General features: G+C 39.9%; 1 protein-coding gene across 1 annotated transcript in view; it reads right to left on the reverse strand.

Moving 5' to 3' along the window:
- PREX1 (phosphatidylinositol-3,4,5-trisphosphate dependent Rac exchange factor 1) overlaps positions 1 to 14,575 on the reverse strand; it is a 236,744-nt gene that overhangs the window by 23,382 nt on the left and 198,787 nt on the right. Inside the window, exons 21-26 of the mRNA XM_074210196.1 lie at positions 12,729 to 12,870; positions 9,191 to 9,378; positions 5,384 to 5,545; positions 3,723 to 3,933; positions 2,659 to 2,935; positions 710 to 916 (exon numbers count right to left, since the gene is read on the reverse strand). Of these exons, the coding sequence (XP_074066297.1) occupies positions 710 to 916; positions 2,659 to 2,935; positions 3,723 to 3,933; positions 5,384 to 5,545; positions 9,191 to 9,378; positions 12,729 to 12,870 (1,187 nt within the window). The remainder of the gene's footprint in view (positions 1 to 709; positions 917 to 2,658; positions 2,936 to 3,722; positions 3,934 to 5,383; positions 5,546 to 9,190; positions 9,379 to 12,728; positions 12,871 to 14,575) is intronic.

The raw sequence follows: 14,575 nt of genomic DNA on the forward strand, positions 1-14,575 counted from the left end.
TCATTAATTCATATGACTAATTACAATATTCTCTAAATATACAAGAAAACCTGCCCCATTTTCTTCTCATAGATACCCTGCCCTGTCAGATGTATGGGGGCCAGTGTATCCAAGGATGTGTGATAATGCATATAAACTAAAGTTTTTCAGACTATTGATTGATTGGTTTCACTGAATTTTTATTCTCTTCACCCTTTTTCTTTAAAAAAAAATTCTTCAAAATAAAGGATGTCTCCCTACAAAGGGGGAGAACAAGTAAAAAAAAAAAAAAATATATATATATATATATATATAATATAGATATATAGATATATAGACAATATAGACATAGATATAGATAAATACAAAAATGTAATAATGCTTAATGATGTTACTTCTGTAATACCTCACTCATTAATTCCTATAATGTTTTATCATTTACAAAGCATTTTCACATTCACTATCTCCCCCTGAGGTTATTACACAGATCACCCTCACCATCCCCACCACCCCACCATGACAGAGGCCAAGATTATTATTCTCATCTTGCAGAGGAGAATGAATTTCAGAAAGATAAGGCAGTTGTTCTAAGATATAGCCCATAAGTGTAACAGAGACAGGGCTAGACCCCAGGCTCCATGACCTAGAGCCTTTGATAAAAAAAATATTTCCCAACAGGATTCCTTTTCAGTACAACCAAGCCCTTCCACTCTCAACTTTGAAATCCTACCTGTAGGAGTCCCGATAGCTCATTGTATCATGTCCCGAGTCCTCCTGGTCTTCCTCTGACACTTTGAAACACACCTTCTTAATCCCGCTGTGATCTGCCTTATCGATCTCACTGTCCTCACCAACCAGAGGAGAGGCAGAGACCTCTTCAGTGGAGGGAGGCTCACAGGACCCATCACCCATTGGCTCTGTGATGGTAGACAGTAGTCTAGGAAGAACAAGAGACATTAACGTTAAACAGTAGGATACGAATCCTCTTTCCTGTCATTACCATGCACATTGAGACTGTGATCTGACAAGGACTAAATGGCTGCTTTTTCCTTCCCTCTCACAGCCTCCCTTCTAAAATTACTGCCATTTCCAATTCTACTATTAACTTGCTGGGTGACATGTGACAAATCACTTCCTCCATTTCTTTATTTGTTTTCTTTCTCTGTAAAATGGAGGTAATAGAACAGACCATTTATGAGGTGCTTTCCTATTGTGAACATTTACTTGCTTTACTTGCTAAGGCTTCTACCATCTTTAACACTATTAATTTTCAAGGTTTCCTTCAGTTCAAACATTCTAGAATTCTTTTGAATTTCTAACCTGACTTGCAAGTCAAGAGACTGACAATCAGGAGTATTTTTCAAGAGTCAAATGTTAAATTTTCTGTTAACATTTACACCACAGAAACTAGAAAACAATATAAAGTTTGATTATTGAGCCTTAAGAAAACTTAACCATCACCCACAAACATTTTAATATACAAAGAACAAGTGAAAGGGTAGTTCTTGGACTTGGAGGCAGAAAAATCTGAGTTTGAATCCTACCTCAAAGATTTAATGGCTGTGTGACTGTGGGCAAATAACCTAAGCTTTCTCAGCCTCAATTTCCTCATCTGTAGAATGGGGGAAATAATAGCAACTACACTTCACAGAGTTGTTGTGAAAATGGGAAGAACTATATATGTAAAACACTTTGAAAATTTTATATTAGTAGATAGATGCTAGCTCTTATTAAGAAAATATGGGTAAGGGGGCAGCTAGATGGTGCAGTGGATAGAGCACCAGCCCTGGAATCAGAAGGACCTGAGTTCAAATTCAGACTCAGACACTTAATATTTACTTAGCTATGTGACCTTTGACAAGTCACTTAACCCCACTGACTTGCAAAATAAATTTGAAAAGTGCTAGAGAAATATTGCATGTAAACATCTTAGAATCTCAGTAAAATTTACCTGAGGGCAGCAGACACCTCACTTGTATGTGTTTGCCAAGGCCCTGGCATAGCACCTAGACTATAGTAGGTCCTTAATACTTATTAATTGATTATCATTATTATTATTCTTAATAATTACTGAGACTACCTGCTCAATAAAGAATTTCATGGGGCAAAGAAACCCACAAAAGACATTTACTAAGATACAGGGGGGACTTATAATATGGCTAAATGATTGCATCCTAATACTGCTATTAAATAGCAATTGCAACAATATATATATATATATATATATATATATATATATACCTTTAGATCAGATGTAGGACCTATAAAATGCCTTCCCCTCCCAACAACATAATGAGGCAAATAACATTAAGTATTATTGCCCCCACTTTATAGATGGACAAACTGAGTGTCAAAAGAGAAATGATTCATCTGGCATGTGTGTGTCAGAGTTGACATTCAAACCCAGCTCTCCTAACTTCCAATTCTAAAAACATTTTCAACTATAAAATATTTCTCCTGCATTATTATAAGAATTATTATTGACTCTAAATTCTTAGAGTTTCAGGCAAATAGCCTTTGACTGGGAACACCTGCTAATTTAAATGAGGAAAAAATGCTGATGTCATCCTCTGGAACATCCTGCAAATTTTCCTTCCCCCTCTTGCTTCTTCCTCTTCTCAGTCTCTCTGCCTTTTTCCCACCCACTGGTCTGAGCCCCCCTATTTCTACCAGTCTCACTTGTTAATCTGCATGACATATTGCTTCATTTCCTTCACAGCCACATCCAGCTTATTGAAGAGTTGCAGGTAGGCATCCTGAATTTCCCGGTCTTCTTGCTTAAGTAGGAAGCTCAAGCCCCGGTCCTCTTGGCCTGACCCCCAATTCTGTTGGTTGATGGTGCTCTCCATCAGGCTCCTATCTTGAGAATCCCCATCCTCCAGAGAGAGGCACTTCCAAGATGGGGCAGCCATGGTGGTGATACAGTGCTGAGTATAGGACATTGGGTTGATGTGACCTAGAAGATGAAGGGAAATATGTGTTCAAAAATACAAAAGAACTCATGAAGATTAACCTCTAACATTACATATAAATATACATACATACACACACATGAATATATATATATATATATACATAAATATTGAGAGAAAATGAGAGTGAGAATTCTCTACTATTTTGTAGCACTTTTGTATTTCCTAGATATGAATCTTTCCTCCCCAACTAGAAGTTGAGCTCCTTCCATGACTTAAGTAGACTACCTTTTCTTCCACCTAGTAAAGAGGTAGGTTCATAGTATACACTCAGAGATTATAAGATATGGAAAGATCCTTGTAACACAAAATAGGGAATGTCAGAGCAAGAAGAAACTTGCTAGAGAATGCTGTAGAACTATAAGATTTAATCTTAGATTACTGAATGCTAGTACTAAGGGGCCTTAGAACTAATAACCTAGAATATAGAATGTCAAGCACTAATATAATAGAATGTCAAGAACTAATAACCTAGAATATAGAATGTCAAGAACCAAAAGAGATCATCTAGCCCAACCCACTCAGAGTGACAAAGTGACTTTACCAAAGCAGTACCAGCCTAAATCTCATTATTCCCATTCTGGAGCTCTTTTTTTTTTTTAAATCAGATAATGAAAATATTTGTATTGACCCAGAATAAAGTTCCCCCCCCATGGCAAAAACATGGCCCCCTGTGCATATGTACCCTCTGTTTTTTACCCAACAGGGGCACAAACTACACAATCAATTAATAGGTAGAAAATGAGGTTACTTGGAGACTAAAATTGGCACCTTGTTCAGGATCGAGGCCAATCAGAGAGGGTTTCCGCCCAAATCGGATACTGAATGACCTCCCCACTGAGGTAGTGTTCTTGGGATAAGACACTTCCATGAGGTTCACATGGCAATTGGTGGGACAAAAGTCAAGGCTGCAGAGGACATGAGGTTCTAAGGATGCTTGCTTGAAGGCAGGGCTCACCCTGGTCTTCAGCTGCTCTGCAAACTGAGGAAGGAAAAAAAATTATAATCTGGCATAGGTGACTCTTGGTAATCGCATCAGGATTTTTCTGACACCACTGTTCCCAAATTCCCATAAACAGACTGACTTTCAAATTTTCAAGAATGAAAATGAGGTAATATCCCCTTCCCTCTAGGATAAACTGGACTGAAAGAATGCTCTGCCTGAATAGTTCATTTTAACTTCCCAATCCTCAGGAGTTACCCTACTCCCCCTAACCAGACCAGAGACTGTGTAGATCTCAGCACCACATAATAAGAAAGAAATGAACAAATAAAAACCAGTAAAGGAAAGTCACTGAAGGACAAGAAATGATGCCATAGAAGGAAATCTGATTGGGCAGAGAAAAGGAGTAAGGTTGACTTTCTGGACTTGTGATTTCATCAATATAGTTCCAGAATTCCTAGTGATGAACTTCCTCTACCAGAATAGATGGGTACCTCTCTTGCAACTTAATAGTTTTAGAGAGGTGGTTGGGTACTGAAAGGTTGGTTAAGTGACTTGTCCAGGATCACCCAACTAGGATACACTAGTAGTAGAATTTCAACTCAAGTTTTTAAGACTGAAGTCAACTCTTATCTGCTGTATTTTTCCTACTGTCCAGATGAGGAGCAGATGAGGAAATGTAAAGGGGTCTGCCCTGGTGAAGACTAGACTTAGTGAGAATATGATATTTGTCTTCAAATGGTACATGGGTAGGGTTGGCAAACTTATACCTCTTATCCCTAGAACTCAGTGGAGGAATGTTAGAGAAGCCAATCTAATAAAAACACTTCATTTTCTAACAAATAAAGGTTGTCCCAACCATGGCAATAAGATGCTTTATGAGATGGTTGACCTACCTCTCTGTCCCTAGAAGAATTCAAGCAGGGAAAGTTGTAGGAGATCCTTGTACCTAGTATATACAATTTAAAGTGGTAGGTCCAAGACTCAAACCCAGGTTCTCTGATCCAATGCATATAATTAGTGATCAATAAATGGAGGTAGAATGTATCTTGAGTGCATTAGAAAAATCCAATTCAATATTGCATATCATAATTATCTACATTTATGTCCTTTTGGGTTTTTTTGTTGGTTTTTTTTTTTAGGCAAGGCAAATGGGGTTAAGTGGCTTGCCCAAGGCCACACAGCTAGGTAATTATTAAGCATCTGAGGCCAGATTTGAACTCAGGTACTCCTGAATCCAGGGCAATCTATCCATACATTTATGTCTTATGCATCAGAGAAGGAACCATGTCTTATCTCAACTTTGCATCTTCCTACCCCTAGTAAGTAACCAATAAATCTAAAATAAATTGACTAATTGATAAACCAATGGGTACAATCAGCACAGCTCATGAATCTTAACAGGGATCCTTGCTGGCCCCACCTCTAGGCTTTCTTTTGGGGGAAGGAGAATGGACAGGTCTGGGGATTTGCCAGGGAGTGTGGCTACCTCCTGATAGTTGGCAATCCTTCTGGTGATGCGTTCCAGCTTGGTTTCACAGATGTTCCGGAACTCATACTGTGGCATGGTGACCACAGCACTGCTCAGGGAGATAAGCCGCCCACAATTCTGCACAAAGACACTGTCATCTGCAGCAAAGGCCTCCAAGATCTGTGAGAAAGAGAAAGGGGGGGATGCCTCAGCCTGAAGAGGCTCTGGAGCCCCCAAACCCAACTCAGACATGTCCTCTCTTCCCAACTTTATCTCAAAGACTCACAGAACATCTGAGATGGGAAGGACCTTGGGGACAACTTAGTTCAAACATTTTTAGACTCAAAACAGGGATTCAAACAAATTTTCTTCTCAAAGATAGATATCTGGCAATGAGGCAACATAACAGCTAACATTTATGCTGCACTAAATATGGGCCATTACCTTAGCCACACTAGGGCTTTACAATTATTATCTTCTTTTATCCTCAGAACAATCTTGCAAGGAAGGTGCTATTTTTATCCCCATTTAATAAATAAGGAAACGGAAGCAAATAGGTTAATTGATTTCCCCAAGGCCATGCAGCTAGTAAATATCTGAAATCAGTTTTGAACTCAAGGTGTCCCTGACTCCAGGCCTGGTGCTCCACTCCCTCAAATACCTAGGAATCAGGACACCTGTACATGTACAGTTAAAACAGTTGCTCTAATAAAAGCTGACATTTTTGTTGAGTTCTCTGCAAGTCTAAAATCTAATATTTTTAGTTTTGAGGTTAACATTTACATGCAACAAGTTGGTTTGTTTTGTTATCTTTCTTCACAAGTATGCTGGGTGAAAAGAATTTGTCTGACAGATAGGAGTGACCTGTGATTTAATTAATAGCATGAACTCCTGAGGAGGAGAGGAAATTCCCATTACCAAAGCACCTTTTTTTACATTTTATATTCTCAGAGAATAACTAGAGCACCGAGACTGTTCAAAGTCTCTCAGTCAGTGGTACCTGAATCCAAGTCTTTTTGGTATCACGGATAGCTGTGCTGTTTAAGAATAAATTTTATGCTAAACAAAATTAAGTAAAATTTTTCTTTTATATGTGGCAACAAAATATCCAAAATTTTCAGCAAACTCTTTGACAACTACTGGTCTTGTTCAATTTGCCCAAGATCACATGAAAGGTAACAGAAGCAAGACACAAAATATTTAAGCCTAGGTCTTCTCATTCCTCCCCCCAGGGCTTTTTCTACCACATAATGACTCCTTCACTCTTCCCTCTACCTGAACCTTTACTCCATCCAAATTGGTTCCTTGGTATCCCACAGTGTATCACTTTCCTGTTTCTATGACTTCTCTCATGCTTCTCTTGCCTGAAATCTTTCCTCTTTTTCTCCAACTTTCTAAGTTTTATCCATTCCCCCAGGTTCAGCTCAAATCCCCATATTCTTCCATTTTCCATTTCAATTCCAGACATAGCAAGCCTTCTGAAAGTCAACAAGGGGTAAACAAAATTCCCAGGCTCCAGGGGTTCGCAAAAGAAAAAGACAGCAGACAAACTTTTACAACCAAGGAGGCAGGATGTTCAAATGTGTTTCAAAGGAATAGACTTAGGACTGGAAAAACATCTTAAAAGCCAACCCCATTGTCTGACAGATAAGCCATAGGGGCTTAGATGACTTGCCAGGGTCACACATCTGCATTTAAGTATATGACATACTACATACACATACACCTAGGTATGTATGTATGTATGTATGTATGTATGTATGTATATGTAGGAGGGTTTTTTTAACCAGTATTCTATCCTCTGATACTGAAAGTGCCCCAGCTTCTCACTCAAAGACTCTCTAGAGACAAAAAAGAAAAGGGGGAGATTGCAGACTTCTGGATTACTGTTCCCAAACTAGCCTGATAAAATGGTTTCAAAAATAAGTCATTTCTTCCCTACTACTGTGGATATCATTATGGAAAGGTAGGCAGTTTTAGAGACCAGACTGCAAAAAAAGCATTCAATGGTCATAGGATCCTATGAAGACACAAAAAGCAGGTTGGCCAAGATGGCAACAAGAGCGGATCGTGTCTGGAGCTCTCTCATAAATCTTCGAAACTAAGGACTTTAATTAAATTTTCAAGACACAAAACCGACAAAGGGACACAGTGAGGCAGTTCTCCTATTCAAGGTAACCTGGAAAAGAGCAGAAAGGCTCTGCTCCCCGGGGTTGGAGGGGTGGCCCGCCAGAGCGAAAGAACTTCAGCCTCCCAGAGGCAGCCCCAGGGCACTGGAAGCCTTGGCTCACAGCAGTGGGGGCAGTTTCATGAGCTATGCCCTGGGGAACACCGGGCACAAACTGGGGGAACAGCGGGGGGACCTCTGCCAGAGCAAGCACGTGAAGTCCAGCCCTCAGGGGAATTTCAAATGTTCCTATTGGAATGGCCAGAGCTAAACAGAAGGTTTGATCTTCAGATACAGGACTCAGGTGAAGCATGGAGATTGGAGGAGAAGGGGAAAATATGAGGGACTTAATGATCATGAACTGCATGTATTCCTGCATAGAAAAATGACACTGATAATACTCATATGAACCTTGTCAGTTAATAGAGCAAGTAGAAGGAGCTATTATAGTTGAAGCACAGGAGAAAGCTGAATTTGAAGATAAGATATGGTGTAAAAATGGAGTCAATAGAAAAAAGGGAAATGTAATGGGAGAAAGAAAAAGGAGAGGGGGAATAGGCCAAGATATTTCATATAATAAGATTTTTCTTTATTACAATGAGCTATTGCAATGATATAGAAGGGGGAAAGCGAGGGGGAATGAGGGAATCTTCTCTCTCATCAGAGGTGGCTAGGAGAGGAAACAGCATATATACTCAGTAGGGTATAGGCAACTGGAGTAAGAAGGAGGGGGGGACAGGGGGAAGGGGGGGATGTGAGTGATAGAGGAGAGGATGGACCATGGAGGGAGAGTGGTCAGATATAACACATTTTCTTTTTCACTTCTTGCAAGGGGCTGGGATTGGATGGCCTGTCCGGGACCATAGGGCCAGGTAGATGCTGGGCCTAAGGGGTGGTAGGGGGGCTCAGGGCCTCTTGGCCCCAGAGCTGGGGATCTGTCTGCTGCGCCACTCAGCTACCCTACAGCAGAGTCAGAGTGAAAGGAGAGAGAAAATATAGTACATGCTAGTGGAGAAATACGAAAGGAGGGAGTTGAGATCAGCAATGGCAATGGTGGAAAAATATGGAAGTAACTTTTGCGATGGACTTATCATAAAGAATGTGATCCACCCATGACAGAGTTGTTGGTGTTGGAATAAAGACTGAAGCACATTTTTTATTATAATGGGGCCACATAGCAGGGTGATTGTTGGATGTCTGAGGCTAGATTTAGACCCAGGTGCTCCTGGCTCAAGGGCCAATGCTCTGTCCGCCACCCAGCCACCCCTACTATTATTACTATTTTATTTTATTTTGGGTCTTTTTTTTTTCTTCTTTTGGTTTTTGCAGGGCAGTGGGGTTGGGGTGGCTTGCATGTCACATGGCTGGATGATTGTTGGGTGTATGGGGCCAGATATGGGCTTGGGTGCTCCTGGCTCCAGGGCTGGTGCTACGTCCATTGCGCCACCTGGCCGTACCTACAATTATTACCATTATTTTTTTTAATTTTAATTTTTTTCTCTCCCCTTTATCACTCAAGCGAGTCTATTTTGGGGGAGGGTATTTTGTTTACTCTTAAACAAGAATATTTTATTAATGTATAGAAAAACATTATTTGTACAAAATGAGAATAAATAAATATTAAATATTAAAAAAAAAGACACAAAAAAATCCCAAACCTTGGCAGTGAGAGTAAAACAGCCCTTGGGTTCCACAATCTTCTCCAGAACAAAGCATTTGATCCCAGCCGTGCTGACATATTCATATACTACTCCATGCTCTAAATGGACATTTTCCACAGTCAGGCTGATCATGGGGCTACCCTCAGGGATTGTCAGCTGGGGACCCAGGGACTGGAAAGAGAAATCTGGAAGCCAGAGACACAGAAATTAAGGCAACAGTCAATTCTGTCCTATTTGAGGGGACTATGTTTTACTTTGCAATTCTCTAAAAAGGCAATGGGTTATGTACCTGCCTGGGTCTCATCAGTCTAACTCCTCGAGCTTAGACTAATCCTAAATTGCTCTTCCCCATCTCTGCATCCATACTTTTACAATAGGAAATAATACTTTTCTCTGCAGGGCCAAAGGAAACTGGCTAAAAATATCCCTGAATGCTTCATTCAGCATTATCTATGACAGTATCCTTTGTATCCAAGCCATTCCCACTTCACTGATGTAGTCACTGAGTCCAAGGAATTTATTATAAACTTCATAACCAAATAAATATATGAAAAATGAAATAATTCCTTGCATGCATAAAGAATTTAGGATTTTTAAAACACCTCCAGTAAAAACATAGTCTTGAAGGCTGTACCAGTGAATGCTACCAAGCTGGACAGGCTTAGACTATTGGGCCAGTAACAAACTCTCTCTCTATAGATAGATAGATAGATAGATAGATAGATAGATAGATAGATAGATAGATAGATAGACAGATAGATAGATATGCTATCTGCTTCTGTGATAGAAGTACCTATTGAAATTCTTTGAAGAACTGAAGTGACTTTTTTTAAAATCCTTCCCCCATTTGTTATACCATCTGACCTTTATATAACAAAATTACAAGGCAAACATGGCAGGATATAGGGTTATTTTATTTCCTCATTTTACAGAAGAGTAAATTGAGGCCCAAGAATTGTGATATAACTAGTCCAAGCTTCCAGAACTAAATAACAAAATAGCTAGGGTTAAAACTTGGGCCACTCTGGGAGACAGTGAAGCCAAAGTGATTACTATTCATGTTATCAACTACTTTACAAAATGCACTAATAACCATTCTCCAGGTGGGGTCATGAAAAAAAAAAAAAAGGTAGTCTCAGGAAGGATCTCTTTCCTGAACAAGGAAGTTCAGGTTTTCCCATTTCTCTCCCTCCTAAACTGAGTTAAATGATTTGAGGGGGAAACACATGGGGGCTGGTGAATTTGGCATATTTATTTGCAAGTCTGCACTAGGTCCTCTGTTATGATTCATATCCCAAGGGCTATGATCAAGCATAAGGTCCTGAAAACCATCTGGTTCCTATTTGATTTCCAGTTGAAAAAATCTGAAGTTATAATTCCACCTCAGGTCACTGATTTCATGGACGCATTCCACAAAGTGCCAATGTTTTTCATTCCTTTTATTCTGTGCCCTATTCCAGGGTTGGGGTTAAGTAGAATAACTAACATTTCAACAACATTTCTCTTACAGCAGCCCCTGATGTGAATGTTATTATTTCTATTACTATCTGATTATCCTATTATTCTTGTTTTTTTGAAGGATGAAACTGAGGCCCAGGGAGGTGAAGTGAGTTGGGACTGGACTGAGATCACACAGCAAAGTATCAAAGTCAGGTCTTGAATGCAAGTTTTCTGATTTTACTTTCTAGAATGCTTCATCATAAAGATGACTTTTTCCATCCCTTATTTAGAGCATCCAGGATTGTGATGGGTAGATATGCTACTACAAACTCTCAAAACCAAGAAGATATTATCCCTTACATTGCAGATAAGGGCTCAGAGAGACCAAGACTCCAGGATCACATGGCTATAAAGTGTTTGACCAGGTCTCAAGTCCAAGTTCTTCTGATGCCATCAAATCAGTGGTTTTTCCTACTAAATCATTCTGGGGGGAATAAAAAGGCAGACCTCCTAGACTCCCTGCCACAAAACAGCAATCTGCCCTCACCCCAGCCTTGAATGCCCAATCCTCATGATACAACCCAATAACTCTCCCAGTAAGAAGGAGAGAAGCAGAGGATACCTTAGAAGCCCCTATAGATTCATGGTACAGGATGCCCCAGAGGGATAGCCTACCACCCCTGCCCTAAACACAAAGTTTGAGCCCTTGGGTGAGAAGCCGGTCCTTCCATAGTGCTAAATTGTTGCCAGTAGGCATAAGCACTGACACGTGTCAAATGGAGCCCAGCTGTCCTGGCATAATCTGCCCTCCCCGCCCCCATTTTCCCCTAGCCTCTCCTCTTCCTGTCCCTAAAGCTCATCGGGTGTCATGCAGCTGAGGGTTTAGGGGACTCCTTGCCAGAAATGACATCAGAGCTTCCTTCCCCACTAAGGCCTCAATTCAAATAATGAAGGAAAAAGAGTTATAGGCAAAAAGGAGAGCTCTCACAACTGGGAGAAATGTATTTTGAAGTGTTGGGGATAGTGGCAGACTTGGAATTTGGAGACATAAGTTTGAATAAATACTTGACCAAGTCTCAACTGCCCAAATGATTTTCCTCATCTATAAAAGTGTCAATAATGCTTTCACCTCCTACCTCATCAGTTTGTTGCGAGGCAAGAATTTTGTGATGCTAAATTCATACAAAAATGTGATGATTTTATATTTATATAATTAGATAAATAATATAATCATTATTTTTGATTACATGTAGACCTGCTTTTCAAAAAATTAATTCCATATCATCCATAGCACTCAGTTATAATCTCAACCAGGTTCCTCCTTTGAAACTTACGATACACACTCTAAGCAATAAATCAAAATGAACCTACTTCTAAATAGTAACCATTCAGTTAATTTTGGCAGTTTCCTCAACAAAGCAGCCGAAAACGGGCCAATCCGACTCTTGTTCATAGCTGTTTCAGTCTTGTTTGACTCTTTATGACCATAATTGGAGTTTTCTTGGCAAAGATACTGCAGTGATTGCTATTTCCCTCATTAGCTCACTTTATAGAAGAGGAAATTGAGGCTAACAGGGTTAAGTGACTTGCCCAGAGTCACAAAGCTAGGAATTGTCTGAGGTCAGTTTTGAACTCAGGGAGGTGTCTTCCTGACTCCAGACCAAGGGCTCTATCCACTGTGCCATCTAGTTGTCCAATCTGAATCTAGCTCCCATCTTTAAAAAACAATAATAAAGGGAAGGAATGGGCATTAAGATATGTCTTCAAATTTAAGTGTTCTCTGACTTTAACTTCTGGGCCACAGTTTACTCATCTGCACAATGAGAAAGATGGAATTGGATGCTTTTTAAGTTCTTTTCTCAGTTCTGAATCCTATGGTACTCTTTTAGCATAGGGGTTCCTAGAATGAAGTGACTCTACCCCACTCCAAAAATAAACAAACAAAAACCAACAGCCATTCATAATGGGTAGGAGTCTCTGAGAAGCCATTCACCTCAGGGAAACTGTCCCAAGGTTCCTTTATAGACTTTCTGATCCTGAATAGGGGCTTCCAAGTCACCCCACCTCCCATCCCCAGGCCATCCCCTGACACTACCTTCATCATCTTGACCTGCTTCCAGGACTCCATGTCCCCCAGCCTCATCAAGGGTGCCATTGAGGTAGTTGCCGGGGCCCCAGTGCTGGGCTCGAGCCTCTTCAGCATCCTCATGAGTGCGATAGATCCACTGGTACAGACCCTTAGGGGAGAAAAAAAACATGAAGAGACAAATATCCAAAGTTAGGGCAGACAAGTGGAGAGAGAGACCTCCACAAAGACACAGTAGTAAGGACAAGTTGAAAGCCACCTTCATCACCTCCAACAATAACTCTGGCTCTCCCCTCAGTACTGTCAGATATATTGTTCTTTATCTGTTCCCCACTCCTAAAGGGAGCATTGTGTCCATTGCACTTGGAGACAGGGAAGGTCTTCATCAAATCCCTGCCCTAAATACCAACGAATTGTTTGATCACAAGTCAATGAACCCCCCTCAGCCTCAGTTTCCTCATCCTTAAAGTAACGATAATACTCACAGAATTAAATAAAAAGTAAATGAGATGATATATGCAAAGCACTTTAAAGCACTTTTATTTCTATAAAAGTCTCAAAGCATCTATTAGGTCAATCAAGCCTCACAATAGTTCAAAGAGGACAGGAGATAAGGGATTATTATTTTTCTGTAGTTAACTAATGAATGAGTGGCTTCCCCAAGAAAGAACTCCAAAGACTACGAAACTGTGTAGTATAGTGAAAATTATAATAGCAAACACTGAAATGATGTTCTCTTGTTCTTTAGTTGTTTTCAGTCATGTTGGGTCATTCGTAATTCCCTTTGGGGTTCTTTTACTAGAGTGGTTTGCTATTTCCTTCTCCAAGTCCTTTTATAGATGAGGAAACTGGGGCAAACTGGGTTAAGTGACTTGTCTGAGATCAAATTTGAACTTAGGTCTTCTTGACTCCAGACCTTCCCAACACTTATATAACACTTATTATGGGTCAGGAATTGTGCTTTATAATTAATATCTCATTTTATTTGCTATTATTATCCCCATTTTACAGATAAGGAAACTAAGGCAAATACAATGGCTGGATTTGAACTGAAATTTTTCTTGACTCTTGGCCTAGATATCTATCCACTGCCATCATCTAGGTGAAGCACTTACTCTCAATTAGAGGATGTATATTCAACACCCCCCCCCCTTATGTTTATTACCTGTGTAACCTTGGCAAAGTCAATCTTCCTGTGCCTGGGTATCTTCATCTATAAAATAAGGAGGCTGAATTATATGACCTCTGAGGCAGCTAGGAAATAGAAAACCAGCCCTGGAGTCAGGAGAAGCTGAGTTCAAACCTGATCTCAGACATTTACTAGATGCTTGATCCTGGGCAAGTCACTTAACCTCTATTTGCCTCCAGTTCATTTTAAGAAATTCTATCCACTTCACTACCTAGCTTCCCACTGCAAACTATATAAATGTTAGCTATTGTTTATAAAGAGAAAGGGTTGGATTAAATTATCTCTGAGGTCCTTTCTAGTTCCAGATGTTGAATCCTAGGTAGTGGTTAGAGTGCTTTCACTTAAAGGAACAATTCAGATACTTACTAACTTTATGACCTTGACCAATTCTTTTATATCTCTCACCCTCAGTTTCCTTAACTCTAAAATGGGAATAACAGCAGTACTTCCCTCACAAGATTGCTGTGACTATAAAATGACATCTATAAAATGCTTTGCCAATCTTAATGTGCTATACAAAAGCTAGCTGTTACTACTAAGTCTACCATCTATTTTCAGAAACAAAGTGTCCAAAAGCCCAACCCAAGGCTTTATCAACTGTCTAGACTTCCCCACCTTTGAAGAAGATTTGACTCATACTTTTTTTCTTAAGGCAGCACAATGAAAA

The sequence above is a fragment of the Macrotis lagotis genome, chromosome 1 (genome assembly GCF_037893015.1).
Source record: "Macrotis lagotis isolate mMagLag1 chromosome 1, bilby.v1.9.chrom.fasta, whole genome shotgun sequence".
In the NCBI taxonomy this organism is placed as follows: domain Eukaryota; kingdom Metazoa; phylum Chordata; class Mammalia; order Peramelemorphia; family Peramelidae; genus Macrotis; species Macrotis lagotis.